The sequence below is a fragment of the Odontesthes bonariensis genome, chromosome 24, assembly GCF_027942865.1.
Source record: "Odontesthes bonariensis isolate fOdoBon6 chromosome 24, fOdoBon6.hap1, whole genome shotgun sequence".
NCBI classification, from domain to species: domain Eukaryota; kingdom Metazoa; phylum Chordata; class Actinopteri; order Atheriniformes; family Atherinopsidae; genus Odontesthes; species Odontesthes bonariensis.
The window spans coordinates 2,847,804-2,862,591 of NC_134529.1; the positions used below are offsets into that span (position 1 = coordinate 2,847,804).

The 14,788-nt window shown below is 45.8% G+C and overlaps 1 protein-coding gene across 6 annotated transcripts in view; it reads right to left on the reverse strand.

Moving 5' to 3' along the window:
* Positions 1–12,082: 12,082 nt before the first annotated feature.
* Positions 12,083–14,788, reverse strand: part of LOC142375526 (unconventional myosin-VI-like) — a 145,038-nt gene continuing 142,332 nt past the window's right edge. For all 6 annotated transcript variants that reach the window (XM_075459576.1, XM_075459575.1, XM_075459573.1 and 3 more), the window contains one exon: positions 12,083–14,325. In XM_075459576.1, the coding sequence (XP_075315691.1) occupies positions 14,126–14,325 (200 nt within the window). In that variant the 3' untranslated portion in view covers positions 12,083–14,125. The remainder of the gene's footprint in view (positions 14,326–14,788) is intronic.

Sequence of the window (14,788 nt, forward strand, 5' to 3'; positions counted from 1 at the left end):
TTTTACACCTCAGACGCCCTGATATACGCTCCCAGGAACAGGAAGAAGGAGTTTTACACCTCAGACGCCCTGATATATGCTCCCAGGAACAGGAAGAAGGAGTTTTACACCTCAGATGCCCTGATATATGCTCCCAGGAACAGGAAGAAGGAGTTTTACAGCTCAGACGCCCTGATATATGCTCCCAGGAACAGGAAGAATGAGTTTTACAGCTCAGACGCCCTGATATATGCTCCCAGGAACAGGAAGAAGGAGTTTTACACCTCAGACACCCTGATATATGCTCCCAGGAACAGGAAGAAGGAGTTTTACACCTCAGACGCCCTGATATACGCTCCCAGGAACAGGAAGAAGGAGTTTATACACCTCAGACGCCCTGATATATGCTCCCAGGAACAGGAAGAAGGAGTTTTACACCTCAGACGCCCTGATATACGCTCCCAGGAACAGGAAGAAGGAGTTTATACACCTCAGACGCCCTGATATATGCTCCCAGGAACAGGAAGAAGGAGTTTATACACCTCAGACGCCCTGATATACGCTCCCAGGAACAGGAAGAAGGAGTTTTACACCTCAGACGCCCTGATATATGCTCCCAGGAACAGGAAGAAGGAGTTTTACACCTCAGACGCCCTGATATACGCTCCCAGGAACAGGAAGAAGGAGTTTATACACCTCAGACGCCCTGATATATGCTCCCAGGAACAGGAAGAAGGAGTTTATACACTTCAGACGCTCTGATATATGCTCCCAGGAACAGGAAGAAGGAGTTTTACACCTCAGACGCCCTGATATCTGCTCCCAGGAACAGGAAGAAGGAGTTTTACACCTCAGACGCCCTGATATATGCTCCCAGGAACAGGAAGAAGGAGTTTTACACCTCAGACGCCCTGATGTATGCTCCCAGGAACAGGAAGAAGGAGTTTTACACCTCAGACGCCCTGATGTATGCTCCCAGGAACAGGAAGAAGGAGTTTATACACCTCAGACGCCCTGATGTATGCTCCTAGGAACAGGAAGAAGGAGTTTTACACCTCAGACGCCCTGATATATGCTCCCAGGAACAGGAAGAAGGAGTTTTACACCTCAGACGCCCTGATATATGCTCCCAGGAACAGGAAGAAGGAGTTTTACGCCTCAGATGCCCTGATATATGCTCCCAGGAACAGGAAGAAGGAGTTTTACACCTCAGACGCCCTGATATATGCTCCCAGGAACAGGAAGAAGGAGTTTATACACTTCAGACGCCCTGATATATGCTCCCAGGAACAGGAAGAAGGAGTTTTACACCTCAGACGCCCTGATATATGCTCCCAGGAACAGGAAGAAGGAGTTTATACACTTCAGACGCTCTGATATATGCTCCCAGGAACAGGAAGAAGGAGTTTTACACCTCAGACGCCCTGATATATGCTCCCAGGAACAGGAAGAAGGAGTTTTACACCTCAGACACCCTGATATATGCTCCCAGGAACAGGAAGAAGGAGTTTTACACCTCAGACACCCTGATATATGCTCCCAGGAACAGGAAGAAGGAGTTTATACACCTCAGACACCCTGATATACGCTCCCAGGAACAGGAAGAAGGAGTTTTACACCTCAGACGCCCTGATATATGCTCCCAGGAACAGGAAGAAGGAGTTTATACACCTCAGACACCCTGATATACGCTCCCAGGAACAGGAAGAAGGAGTTTTACACCTCAGACGCCCTGATATACGCTCCCAGGAACAGGAAGAAGGAGTTTTACACCTCAGACGCCCTGATATATGCTCCCAGGAACAGGAAGAAGGAGTTTTACACCTCAGATGCCCTGATATATGCTCCCAGGAACAGGAAGAAGGAGTTTTACAGCTCAGACGCCCTGATATATGCTCCCAGGAACAGGAAGAATGAGTTTTACAGCTCAGACGCCCTGATATATGCTCCCAGGAACAGGAAGAAGGAGTTTTACACCTCAGACGCCTTGATATATGCTCCCAGGAACAGGAAGAAGGAGTTTTACACCTCAGATGCCCTGATATATGCTCCCAGGAACAGGAAGAAGGAGTTTTACAGCTCAGACGCCCTGATATATGCTCCCAGGAACAGGAAGAATGAGTTTTACAGCTCAGACGCCCTGATATATGCTCCCAGGAACAGGAAGAAGGAGTTTTACACCTCAGACGCCCTGATATATGCTCCCAGGAACAGGAAGAAGGAGTTTTACACCTCAGACACCCTGATATATGCTCCCAGGAACAGGAAGAAGGAGTTTTACACCTCAGACGCCCTGATATACGCTCCCAGGAACAGGAAGAAGGAGTTTATACACCTCAGACGCCCTGATATATGCTCCCAGGAACAGGAAGAAGGAGTTTTACACCTCAGACGCCCTGATATACGCTCCCAGGAACAGGAAGAAGGAGTTTATACACCTCAGACGCCCTGATATATGCTCCCAGGAACAGGAAGAAGGAGTTTATACACTTCAGACGCTCTGATATATGCTCCCAGGAACAGGAAGAAGGAGTTTTACACCTCAGACGCCCTGATATATGCTCCCAGGAACAGGAAGAAGGAGTTTTACACCTCAGACGCCCTGATATATGCTCCCAGGAACAGGAAGAAGGAGTTTTACACCTCAGACACCCTGATATATGCTCCCAGGAACAGGAAGAAGGAGTTTATACACCTCAGACACCCTGATATACGCTCCCAGGAACAGGAAGAAGGAGTTTTACACCTCAGACGCCCTGATATATGCTCCCAGGAACAGGAAGAAGGAGTTTTACACCTCAGATGCCCTGATATATGCTCCCAGGAACAGGAAGAAGGAGTTTTACAGCTCAGACGCCCTGATATATGCTCCCAGGAACAGGAAGAATGAGTTTTACAGCTCAGACGCCCTGATATATGCTCCCAGGAACAGGAAGAAGGAGTTTTACACCTCAGACACCCTGATATATGCTCCCAGGAACAGGAAGAAGGAGTTTTACACCTCAGACGCCCTGATATACGCTCCCAGGAACAGGAAGAAGGAGTTTATACACCTCAGACGCCCTGATATATGCTCCCAGGAACAGGAAGAAGGAGTTTTACACCTCAGACGCCCTGATATACGCTCCCAGGAACAGGAAGAAGGAGTTTATACACCTCAGACGCCCTGATATATGCTCCCAGGAACAGGAAGAAGGAGTTTTACACCTCAGACGCCCTGATATATGCTCCCAGGAACAGGAAGAAGGAGTTTTACACCTCAGACGCCCTGATATATGCTCCCAGGAACAGGAAGAAGGAGTTTTACACCTCAGACGCCCTGATATACGCTCCCAGGAACAGGAAGAAGGAGTTTTACACCTCAGACACCCTGATATATGCTCCCAGGAACAGGAAGAAGGAGTTTATACACCTCAGACGCCCTGATATATGCTCCCAGGAACAGGAAGAAGGAGTTTTACACCTCAGACGCCCTGATATATGCTCCCAGGAACAGGAAGAAGGAGTTTTACACCTCAGACGCCCTGATATATGCTCCCAGGAACAGGAAGAAGGAGTTTTACGCCTCAGACGCCCTGATATATGCTCCCAGGAACAGGAAGAAGGAGTTTTACGCCTCAGACGCCCTGATATATGCTCCTAGGAACAGGAAGAAGGAGTTTTACACCTCAGACGCCCTGATATATGCTCCCAGGAACAGGAAGAAGGAGTTTTACGCCTCAGACGCCCTGATATATGCTCCCAGGAACAGGAAGAAGGAGTTTTACACTTCAGACGCTCTGATATATGCTCCCAGGAACAGGAAGAAGGAGTTTTACACCTCAGACGCCCTGATATATGCTCCCAGGAACAGGAAGAAGGAGTTTTACACCTCAGACGCCCTGATATATGCTCCCAGGAACAGGAAGAAGGAGTTTATACACCTCAGACGCCCTGATATATGCTCCCAGGAACAGGAAGAAGGAGTTTTACACCTCAGACGCCCTGATATATGCTCCCAGGAACAGGAAGAAGGAGTTTTACACCTCAGACGCCCTGATATATGCTCCCAGGAACAGGAAGAAGGAGTTTTACACCTCAGACGCCCTGATATATGCTCCCAGGAACAGGAAGAAGGAGTTTTACACCTCAGACACCCTGATATACGCTCCCAGGAACAGGAAGAAGGAGTTTATACACCTCAGACGTCCTGATATATGCTCCCAGGAACAGGAAGAAGGAGTTTTACACCTCAGACGCCCTGATATACGCTCCCAGGAACAGGAAGAAGGAGTTTATACACCTCAGACGCCCTGATATATGCTCCCAGGAACAGGAAGAAGGAGTTTTACACCTCAGACGCCCTGATATATGCTCCCAGGAACAGGAAGAAGGAGTTTTACACCTCAGACGCCCTGATATACGCTCCCATGAACAGGAAGGAGGAGTTTTACGCCTCAGATGCCCTGATATATGCTCCCAGGAACAGGAAGAAGGAGTTTTACACCTCAGACGCCGTGATATATGCTCCCAGGAACAGGAAGAAGGAGTTTTACACCTCAGACGCCCTGATATACGCTCCCAGGAACAGGAAGAAGGAGTTTTACACCTCAGACGCCCTGATATACGCTCCCATGAACAGGAAGGAGGAGTTTTACGCCTCAGATGCCCTGATATATGCTCCCAGGAACAGGAAGAAGGAGTTTTACACCTCAGACGCCCTGATATATGCTCCCAGGAACAGGAAGAAGGAGTTTTACACCTCAGACGCCCTGATATATGCTCCCAGGAACAGGAAGAAGGAGTTTTACACTTCAGACGCCCTGATATATGCTCCCAGGAACAGGAAGAAGGAGTTTTACACCTCAGACGCCCTGATATATGCTCCCAGGAACAGGAAGAAGGAGTTTTACACTTCAGACGCCCTGATATATGCTCCTAGGAACAGGAAGAAGGAGTTTTACACTTCAGACGCCCTGATATATGCTCCCAGGAACAGGAAGAAGGAGTTTTACACTTCAGACGCCCTGATATATGCTCCCAGGAACAGGAAGAAGGAGTTTTACACCTCAGACGCCCTGATATATGCTCCTAGGAACAGGAAGAAGGAGTTTTACACTTCAGACGCCCTGATATATGCTCCCAGGAACAGGAAGAAGGAGTTTTACACCTCAGACGCCCTGATATATGCTCCCAGGAACAGGAAGAAGGAGTTTTACACCTCAGACGCCCTGATATATGCTCCCATGAACAGGAAGGAGGAGTTTTACGCCTCAGATGCCCTGATATATGCTCCCAGGAACAGGAAGAAGGAGTTTTACACCTCAGACGCCCTGATATACGCTCCCAGGAACAGGAAGAAGGAGTTTTACACCTCAGACGCCCTGATATACGCTCCCATGAACAGGAAGGAGGAGTTTTACGCCTCAGATGCCCTGATATATGCTCCCAGGAACAGGAAGAAGGAGTTTTACACCTCAGACGCCCTGATATATGCTCCCAGGAACAGGAAGAAGGAGTTTTACACCTCAGACGCCCTGATATATGCTCCCAGGAACAGGAAGAAGGAGTTTTACACTTCAGACGCCCTGATATATGCTCCCAGGAACAGGAAGAAGGAGTTTTACACCTCAGACGCCCTGATATATGCTCCCAGGAACAGGAAGAAGGAGTTTTACACTTCAGACGCCCTGATATATGCTCCCAGGAACAGGAAGAAGGAGTTTTACACTTCAGACGCCCTGATATATGCTCCCAGGAACAGGAAGAAGGAGTTTTACACTTCAGACGCCCTGATATATGCTCCCAGGAACAGGAAGAAGGAGTTTTACACCTCAGACGCCCTGATATATGCTCCCAGGAACAGGAAGAAGGAGTTTTTCTGAATATGTCCCCTTTAAGAGCCCAACTAAGCTTCTGGCAGCAGGACACAAACAGTTTAAAGGCAGTCCATCTGAACTGTGTGAGGTTTTCTGACTGAAGAATAATCGGAGCATAACGGCGGATCATTCTCCCTCCAGCTGTGACAGAATGCAGCTTCAGCAGTCCAACATCTGCAGGGAAACGCACCTTTGAGATTGCCTCTGGTCTCCAACAGCTGCAGCCACAGCGAGGTGAGACTGGAGGTTCAGGTAAATGTTCATCTGGAGCTTTCTCAGCTGGGGTAAAACGAGGAGAAATTGATGTGTTTTGAAGCAAAGTCAGTATCTCTCAGTATCAGTAGGGATCTCTGTGCAGAGACAAAGATCAGGCTCAGATTGATCTGTTTTGCTGAGCAGCTGCAGGTTTCTCATCTCTCTTCTTCTTCTTTCAGACACAAAGACGGCTCTGAGCTCGCCGGCCCGGCCAGCTAAGACCACCCACCTCGGATCGGCACCTGGACACCGTAGAAGGTAACGTTAGTGAGCTGAAGAAGAGGCTCGTTTTATGCAGACCCTGCTCGGTTTAATGCAGACTCTCACAGCTGATCGTTGAGGAATTAAACCTCCCAAAGGATGGAGGAGGGCTGTTCTCTTCTGAGGCCGGAGTCAAGCTGCCGAACACAAGCATGCTTCCTCTTCTTTAAAAAGAATGAAACGCACCGCTGGACTGGTGCTAAACTGAGAGTTTTAGTTCTTTTACCTGAGCTCAAACTAGTTCAAACTGGTTCAAAGTGGTTTCAAACTGGATCAAACTGGTTCAAACTGGTTTCAAACTGGATCAAACTGGTTCAAACTGGATCAAACTGGTTCAAACTGGTTTCAAACTGGATCAAACTGGTTCAAACTGGTTCAAACTGGATCAAACTGGTTTCAAACTGGATCAAACTGGTTCAAACTGGTTCAAACTGGATCAAACTGGTTCAAACTGGTTCAAACTGGTTTCAAACTGGATCAAACTGGTTCAAACTGGATCAAACTGGTTCAAACTGGTTTCAAACTGGATCAAACTGGTTCAAACTGGATCAAACTGGTTCAAACTGGTTTCAAACTGGATCAAACTGGTTCAAACTGGATCAAACTGGATCAAACTGGTTCAAACTGGTTTCAAACTGGATCAAACTGGTTCAAACTGGTTCAAACTGGATCAAACTGGATCCAAACTGGATCAAACTGGTTCAAACTGGTTCAAACTGGATCAAACTGGTTCAAACTGGTTCAAACTGGTTTCAAACTGGATCAAACTGGTTCAAACTGGATCAAACTGGTTCAAACTGGTTTCAAACTGGATCAAACTGGTTCAAACTGGATCAAACTGGTTCAAACTGGTTTCAAACTGGATCAAACTGGTTCAAACTGGATCAAACTGGATCAAACTGGTTCAAACTGGTTTCAAACTGGATCAAACTGGTTCAAACTGGATCAAACTGGTTCAAACTGGTTTCAAACTGGATCAAACTGGTTCAAACTGGTTCAAACTGGATCAAACTGGATCCAAACTGGATCAAACTGGTTCAAACTGGTTCAAACTGGATCAAACTGGTTCAAACTGGTTCAAACTGGTTTCAAACTGGATCAAACTGGTTCAAACTGGATCAAACTGGTTCAAACTGGTTTCAAACTGGATCAAACTGGTTCAAACTGGATCAAACTGGTTCAAACTGGTTTCAAACTGGATCAAACTGGTTCAAACTGGATCAAACTGGATCAAACTGGTTCAAACTGGTTTCAAACTGGATCAAACTGGTTCAAACTGGATCAAACTGGTTCAAACTGGTTTCAAACTGGATCAAACTGGTTCAAACTGGATCAAACTGGTTCAAACTGGTTTCAAACTGGATCAAACTGGTTCAAACTGGATCAAACTGGATCAAACTGGTTCAAACTGGTTTCAAACTGGATCAAACTGGTTCAAACTGTTTTCAGCAGTGTGATGACAGGTTTCATAAGCTGACTCAGATGTCAGATTTCTTTAGTTTTTCTTCAAACTTTATATAAAAACACGGCAGAGACTGAAATGTTCCGTTCAAACCTTCTTAAATGTTTTCAGTTTCATCCAGATTCAGATTGTGTCGCACTTTACTTCCAAATCACGAGATATAACAGATGCATTTTAAAAGATGTGTAAAAGTCTTATTCGTGGGCGAAATTTGAATAATTTCTCTTAGGATTATGATTTTTTAAAAACTGAATTTCTTATATTAATTTGACTCTTTTGGTAACTGAAAGCAGTTTTAAACGTAAATGTACAAAAAAGTTGAAACTATGAAGCTGTTTTTCACAGATGCAGCTAAAGAAATGGGAACAAATGATGTGTCTCTGTGACAGGCTGCTGGGAACAAAGTGCCTAAAGATCCAGTTTAAAATGTGGACACAACACTGGTTCATCCCTTGAGTTAGGAGCCTTTTTCCTGCCTGAATGCTTCACAGCTCAGAGTTACAGAACACAGAACAGAAGAGTGTTTTTCTGATCTTCAGTTGATGGAAAAATCTTCGTGTGTTTTGTGTTACATGTGAAATTCTGTCACTTCATGCTTCAGTTTTTGTGTTTAAATCAGTTTAAATGACAGAAATCAGAACCTTTTCACAGCTGAGAAGCTGAAAGAAACTTTTCTGATCATCAGAATAAACCCTGATTCGCTTCTTTAAATCGGCTCTGCACTGAAAAAAAATCAAAGTCTTACCAAGTATATTTGTCTCATTTCTAGTCAAAATATCTCATTACAGGCATGTTTTCCAGTGTGACTGAATTCTTCAGATTAACCTCCTTCAGAGGCCGTCTGACCCGTGGGATTTCTCTCTCTCTGGCTGATAAATGAGCCTTTTTGCTTCATTAGTCGTTAAAAAAACTTTGAATCTTCAGCAAAAATGAAGCTTCGAAACGAGAAAAGTTCCCTTTTTTAACTGGTTGACTGGAAATGAAAGTACTCTGATTCCAGATTTCTTTATAAAAGTTTTATCTGGGCTCGGACAAGAAAATATCCAAAGAAAAACAAAAAGTGTTGATCAGGACCACATTAAAGAATACAGGGAAACTGACATTTTTATTAGAATTGTTTATTATTGTTGTTAATATACAATCATTGTAAATATTTTTTTTTTTGAGCTACTTGACTAATTTGAATTTCCCCCATTGGGGATGAATAAATTATTTTTCTATTCTATTCCAACTATTCATAAAGCCTGAAAACCTGCTTTATTTACAGCATCATGTGGAGGTTTTTACTGCAGGATTTCTGTTTTAAAGCTGACTGACTGGCTGCTTGGAGGAAAATATTTGACCCAAAACAATGTTTTTGAACTTAAATATTAGTGATTTTAAATGTAAACATTCCTTATATTTTATTCTGTGGACAGACGAGAGTCCAGAGATTGAAAACTCTGTGTTATTCAGCATGAGAAACCAAGGAAATACACAGAATTATGCATCAGTGGGCTTGGATTTGTGTTATTAGATCACAGTAGTGAGCTGTTTTTCATAGATGCAACTAAAGAAATGGGAACAAATGATGAGTCTTTGAGTTAGGAGCCTTTTTCCTGCCTGAATGGTTCACAGCTCAGAGTTAAGTGGCTTTAACAAAGAAAAAACTGGACTGAAAATGAGTGAAAAAGCAGAAAATGTCCAAAGAAGAACTCTGAAAGAGCTTCAGAAAGCTGGAGAAGTGTTTATCAGGACCACTTATTCTCCAGCTATTCATAAAGCCTGAAAACCTGCTTTATTTACAGCATCATGTGGAGGTTTTTACTGCAGGATTTCTGTTTTAAAGCCGACTGACTGGTAAAACTGTTGTAATGCTCCTTTAATACGGTTTCATGTCCCCCGCAGGATCTGTGAAACACGACTTGGCAGCAGGAACTCGACCCTCTGGAAGGCCTCATCCATTCCAACATCAGGGCTGATGTGGAGCCGAGGAGGTTTCAGGACAGACTTTGGACCTCCGGACTCCTCAGAGTCCTCAGGGACACTTTAAAGCCGGCGGACGGCCGCCGCCCGGAGCCCGCGGCGGACTCCCCGGCCCCGGCCGGGTCGACCCGGGACTGTTTCTGTACACGTCTGTAGCGGATAGGTCGGTGGAGTCTGACGCCACCCGATAAAGAAAACTCCAAACACTTCTCCAGAAACACGGAAGTGAAAACAGACCTCGGATCAGGGCTCTGTTTTCTTTTCTTACCGGCCTCCCAAACACCCTTCAGTGAGCTTTTAAAGTGCAGGAGACACAAACCGGGAGGCCGTCTGCGGCCCAGGACTTTAAACCAGACGCTGCCTGGTTAGAACCAGCTGTGGAGCATCTGAACCGGACGGATCCAGCTGAGCTTTCAGCAGGAGGAAACCTCAGAGATGCAGATATTAACACAAATGTTCCACTTTAACCTGTAAAGCTTAGATGTTTCCATGAAAGGATCTCTGACGTCCGGTTTCTGCGCCTGCAGGTCCGCTGTAAACCTTAAAGGGACAGTTCGCCTCTTCTGACATGAAGCTGTGTAACATCCCATATCAGCAGCATCATTTCTGAACATCTTCTTACCCCCTGCTGCGTCCTGTGAGCAGAGTTCCAGCCTCGTTTTGGTGTTGATGAAGGTAGTCCGGCTAGTTGGCTGGGGTTTAAAAAATAAAGCGTTTTGCTTCTCAGAACAATATGCGTTCAACAGAGTAATACATTTGCATCACAAAATTACGGAAGCCCAGAGCAGATGTGGTGCGTATAAACTTTTTTCTGATGAATTTCTCGAGATAACGAGTTAATTTACCGATGGTTTGAGGCCACTTTTTCTCCCCAGTCCGCCCCCGTTTATATGTGTTTATATGTGTTTATATGTGTTTATATGTGTTTCTAGCAAAGATTTAATTAATTTATCTTTAATTGGAAACTGAATAAAGTAGCCTATGAATCAAACATGGAACGTGGAGCGTTTGTGACGCAGAGCCTCTGCGAGCGTCAAAATCTTGACCACTCCCCCACGCAGAGGCTCTGCGCGCGTTGTCGTGCACCTCAGAAAAATCCTGACTACGCGACAGACGCACGCAGATCACCAACGGAAGTGCGCAGACAAAAGCGGCTGTGATTGGTCCTCGGTGTGCCTTTCCGGTTGTCTGTGTGGCTTCCTCCTTTGCATTTTCGCCAACTCCAATAAAAGAAGCTGTTCTTCTTCGATGAAGAGCAACTCCAGATCCATATCTTGCATACACTTTTTTTTTTTTGAAAGATAAACACTTCCACCGGCACCCCCCGAAGTTCTCGTCACCGCCCACCGAAATTCTCGCGAGGGGAAACTGCTGTGCGTCCTGAGAAATTCCAGACCGAGGTTGCAGAACCATAACATGAAAAGTGGTTTGCGACCAGAGCAAAGGAACACGTCAAGACGATAGACGCAGAAGTATAATCCGCCCTTTACTCTCGTATATCCATTTTTTGGTTCTGTGTGCTCCGCTCCCGGTACACATGCTGCAGGTACCGAGGTGCCGAGACGAGTGCCCCCCTAAAATAGGCCTAATGACGCCCCTGCTGCAGACCGTGCAGAGCGAGCAGCAAACAGCGTAACAGGCGCGGCTGTCGGCAGGCGGCAGCAGGCAGTGATACGAAGGGAGAGAAAATAGGGCCAAGCGATTGGGAGGTCTGACTTTTTCCTGGAGAACCATTTTGTGATGTAAATGTATTACTCTGTTGAACGCATATTGTTCTGAGAAGCAAAACGCTTTATTTTTTAAACCCCAGCCAACTAGCCGGACTACCTTCATCAACACCAAAACGAGGCTGGAACTCTGCTCACAGGACGCAGCAGGGGGTAAGAAGATGTTCATAAATGATGTTGCTGATATGGGATGTTACACAGCTTCATGTCAGAAGAGGCGAACTGTCCCTTTAAAGAGGCGAACTGTCCCTTTAAGAGCAGCTAGGCAGACCGAGGCTGTGAGCCGGTTCCTTTAGCTCTGACTGAACTCTGAGGTTTCATTCTGCTCACAGGAACTCTGAGCAGCCACTCTGTGTGCTAATAGGTTAAAAGTGTAAATATCCTCCTGTTTATTGCTGCTGAGGGCTCACAAACCCGCTGACTGTGACGTGGACTTTTCTTATTTAAAGTGTTTAAAGATGATTAACGTGTGGAGCTGCACAAACTTTTAGCTGAAAACACAATAAAAAACGGCTTTTTTCTTCAGCTTTCAGCGCGTTTCTCAGGTTGTGTGTGAAAGAAGAAGAACAGAGAGGTGAGTGAAACATGGAATGCATTTATTCATCGGTTAGAGATCAAGTGTTAGAAAAGTGACAGTGGACAAAGGCAGTGCTTCCCCAGGAATGATTGTAATGTGGCAGCAAACAGATCGCAGCAGATTCACACGGCGTTCTCTCTCAGGTCGTCCCAGCAGTCGGCGAGCGGCGCTTTACCTGCGGCATTAACATGCAGACGGAGAAGCTGAGAACAAAGTGAAGCCCGAACCTGAGTTTTATTCCAGGTTTCCTGCCGTAGATCCCGTTTTATCCGAGATTATTCTGCACAATTAACAGAATTTAATCAGGAATCTGGTGACTGAGCTGTTGCATTTACAGGATTTCCATCTCAAAAGGAGCTTAAATATAGAAAACTGTCGGTTTGGGGAGTGAAAGCTGTCGATTTTTAGCTCTTTCAGACACTTTTCAGCATCATTTTTTAAGCTGAGCCCCAGTAAGACGTGCACTGACGTGCACTAATGGTTTATTCTTTAATGGAACCTGATCCAGATGAGTTCATGCATCTGCAGAGTCATCAGATTAACATCGTTTTCTGGGTATTTAAAACGTTTAATGATAATTCTGATAAAGGGAAAGGTTTGAGCTGTTGTTTTGACCTCCATCTTTGTGATTTAAAGCCTTTTCTTTGAGCTAAAAACCAAAAAATACTCGACCTTTCGAAGTTAGGAAGCTCAAAATGAGTCTAAATGCAGCAGGGAATCCACTTTTAACTCATGGGAGAAGCTAACGGGCCGAGTCTGGTATCCATGCAGCATGTTAATGTCGCTTGTAAAGGAGCTCGGCTGCTTCGGTCCGTCTTTGTTTTCCACAAACACGACAGAGAGACCTGCGCCGGCGGCTTCTTTTCTTTTCCAGTTTGCCTGATTTATTGCTTCTTGTTACGATCCGGGCGCTCGAGCCACAAAGGTAGAAACTGTTCTTTCAAAAATAAACTTTAACATTCCAGCGGGAGCATCACTGTCGGCTGCACGCTGCAGGAATATTTAGTGTTCCAGTTAAAGGCCGAGCAGGGCTTCTCCCAGCCTATCAGGAGCCAGGATGGCTTCTCCCAGCCTATCAGGAGCCAGGATGGCTTCTCCCAGCCAATCAGGAGCCTGGGATCCAACGTCTTCTTCTTCTTCCATTTATTTTCACAAGACGATGTCGGTGGAAGCTTGTGAAGCTACTCTGGGACTCACCGTTGGCGAATAACTAAAAACCGATCAGAGATTTTAAAGACGTTTCTGCAGCAGTTGCATAATTAATTCACATGTTCTGTTTGCTTGATAAACGCAGACAGAAAGTTAATCAGGGAGCAGCTCCGGCTCAAAAAAACAACAACAAAAAACAAAAAAAACAGGTTCAGAAGCAACGTTTTTGGACCGTTTTCATTCACTAATTTAAATCATGGAGAAAACAGGAATCACTACACGAACAAAATCAATGAGCTCGAGTTACATTCAGCCGGAAAAAACCGAAGGAAGAGAAAGAATTTGCGAACATTAGGAGAGGAATGATCATGCAAACGGCCTCCCGGTGCGAGCTGATGGCTTCACAGGAGGCGAAGAACCACACGAGGACCACGTAAACAGCAGCTTTCAGGCCGTTCGGATGCAGGAATTACCGGGAATGCATAACTAAGGAGGAATTTCATGGTTTTCTGCTTTGGGGGGGAGGCAGCTTTTCAAAATAAAGTCCTACTTTTCAGCAATCAAACCCTGTTAAAGTAGTATTAAGGCCTCAGAGTTAGAACAGAATTCCTGGGAAAACAACCGGATGTGATCATTCAGAATGATTTTCTTTTTTTTTTTCCTGCATAGGGTTTAATGCAAAACTTCCCTGCCCCCCGCCCCCCCACACCACCCCGTCGAGGATCTGCAAGCTAGCAAGAAGAAAAACGTTTGAAGAGAGAAATCAAAAGGAGGGGCGACAGAAGCCGGCGTTCACGCTGAGCGCCCTGCGGTCGGACGCCATCTGTGTCAGGTAGCTGCTGCTTTCGTCCCTTTGTCCACGCCGGCGGGCCCCCCCCGGGGTCCCCCGGGGTCACTTGAACATGCTCTGCAGCATGGCCGTGGCGTAGGTGGGCCGCGCCTGCCGGCTCTCGATGGCGCTGCGGAGGTACTGGATCCCGCCGCAGCGCTCCCAGATCTCCTCGTACTGCCGGGGGAGGATTTCGGCGCCCCTCTTCCTGGACAGGCCCGTCTCCTCCAGGCTCAGCTCGCACATCTCCATGTCGTCCTTCCCTGGAGGAGGAAACGGCTCACGTTTAGCATTTAGCGCTACGCATCACTCAGTGGGGTCACATGGCACTGAAAGGATCGGATTATTGGCTAAATTACAATAAGAATGAGTTGAGCAAGGGTAATTATTAGGGCTGGGTGAGTTAACTCGTTATTATCGCATTAACTTTTTGATTATTTAACGCCGATAAATATTTTATCGCGCATTAACGCAGGTTTTATAATTGTAAAACTCTGTTGCTGTCTGCACCGTAGAACTAAATGTTCAAAAACAAAGTAAAAGACAACATTAGTTGTTGTAATCATTAAAGAAATAGCATTCTTAGCATTGTCGCTGGTACCAATTTAGCCTTTAGCTTCTCAACCAGCGGCAGAGTCTTTCCCAGGCAATCTTCACTGTCAAAACGAGAATTCTTTAACTTCCACTTCTCCTCTGCATCACATTCACACAGTTACAGCAAACACC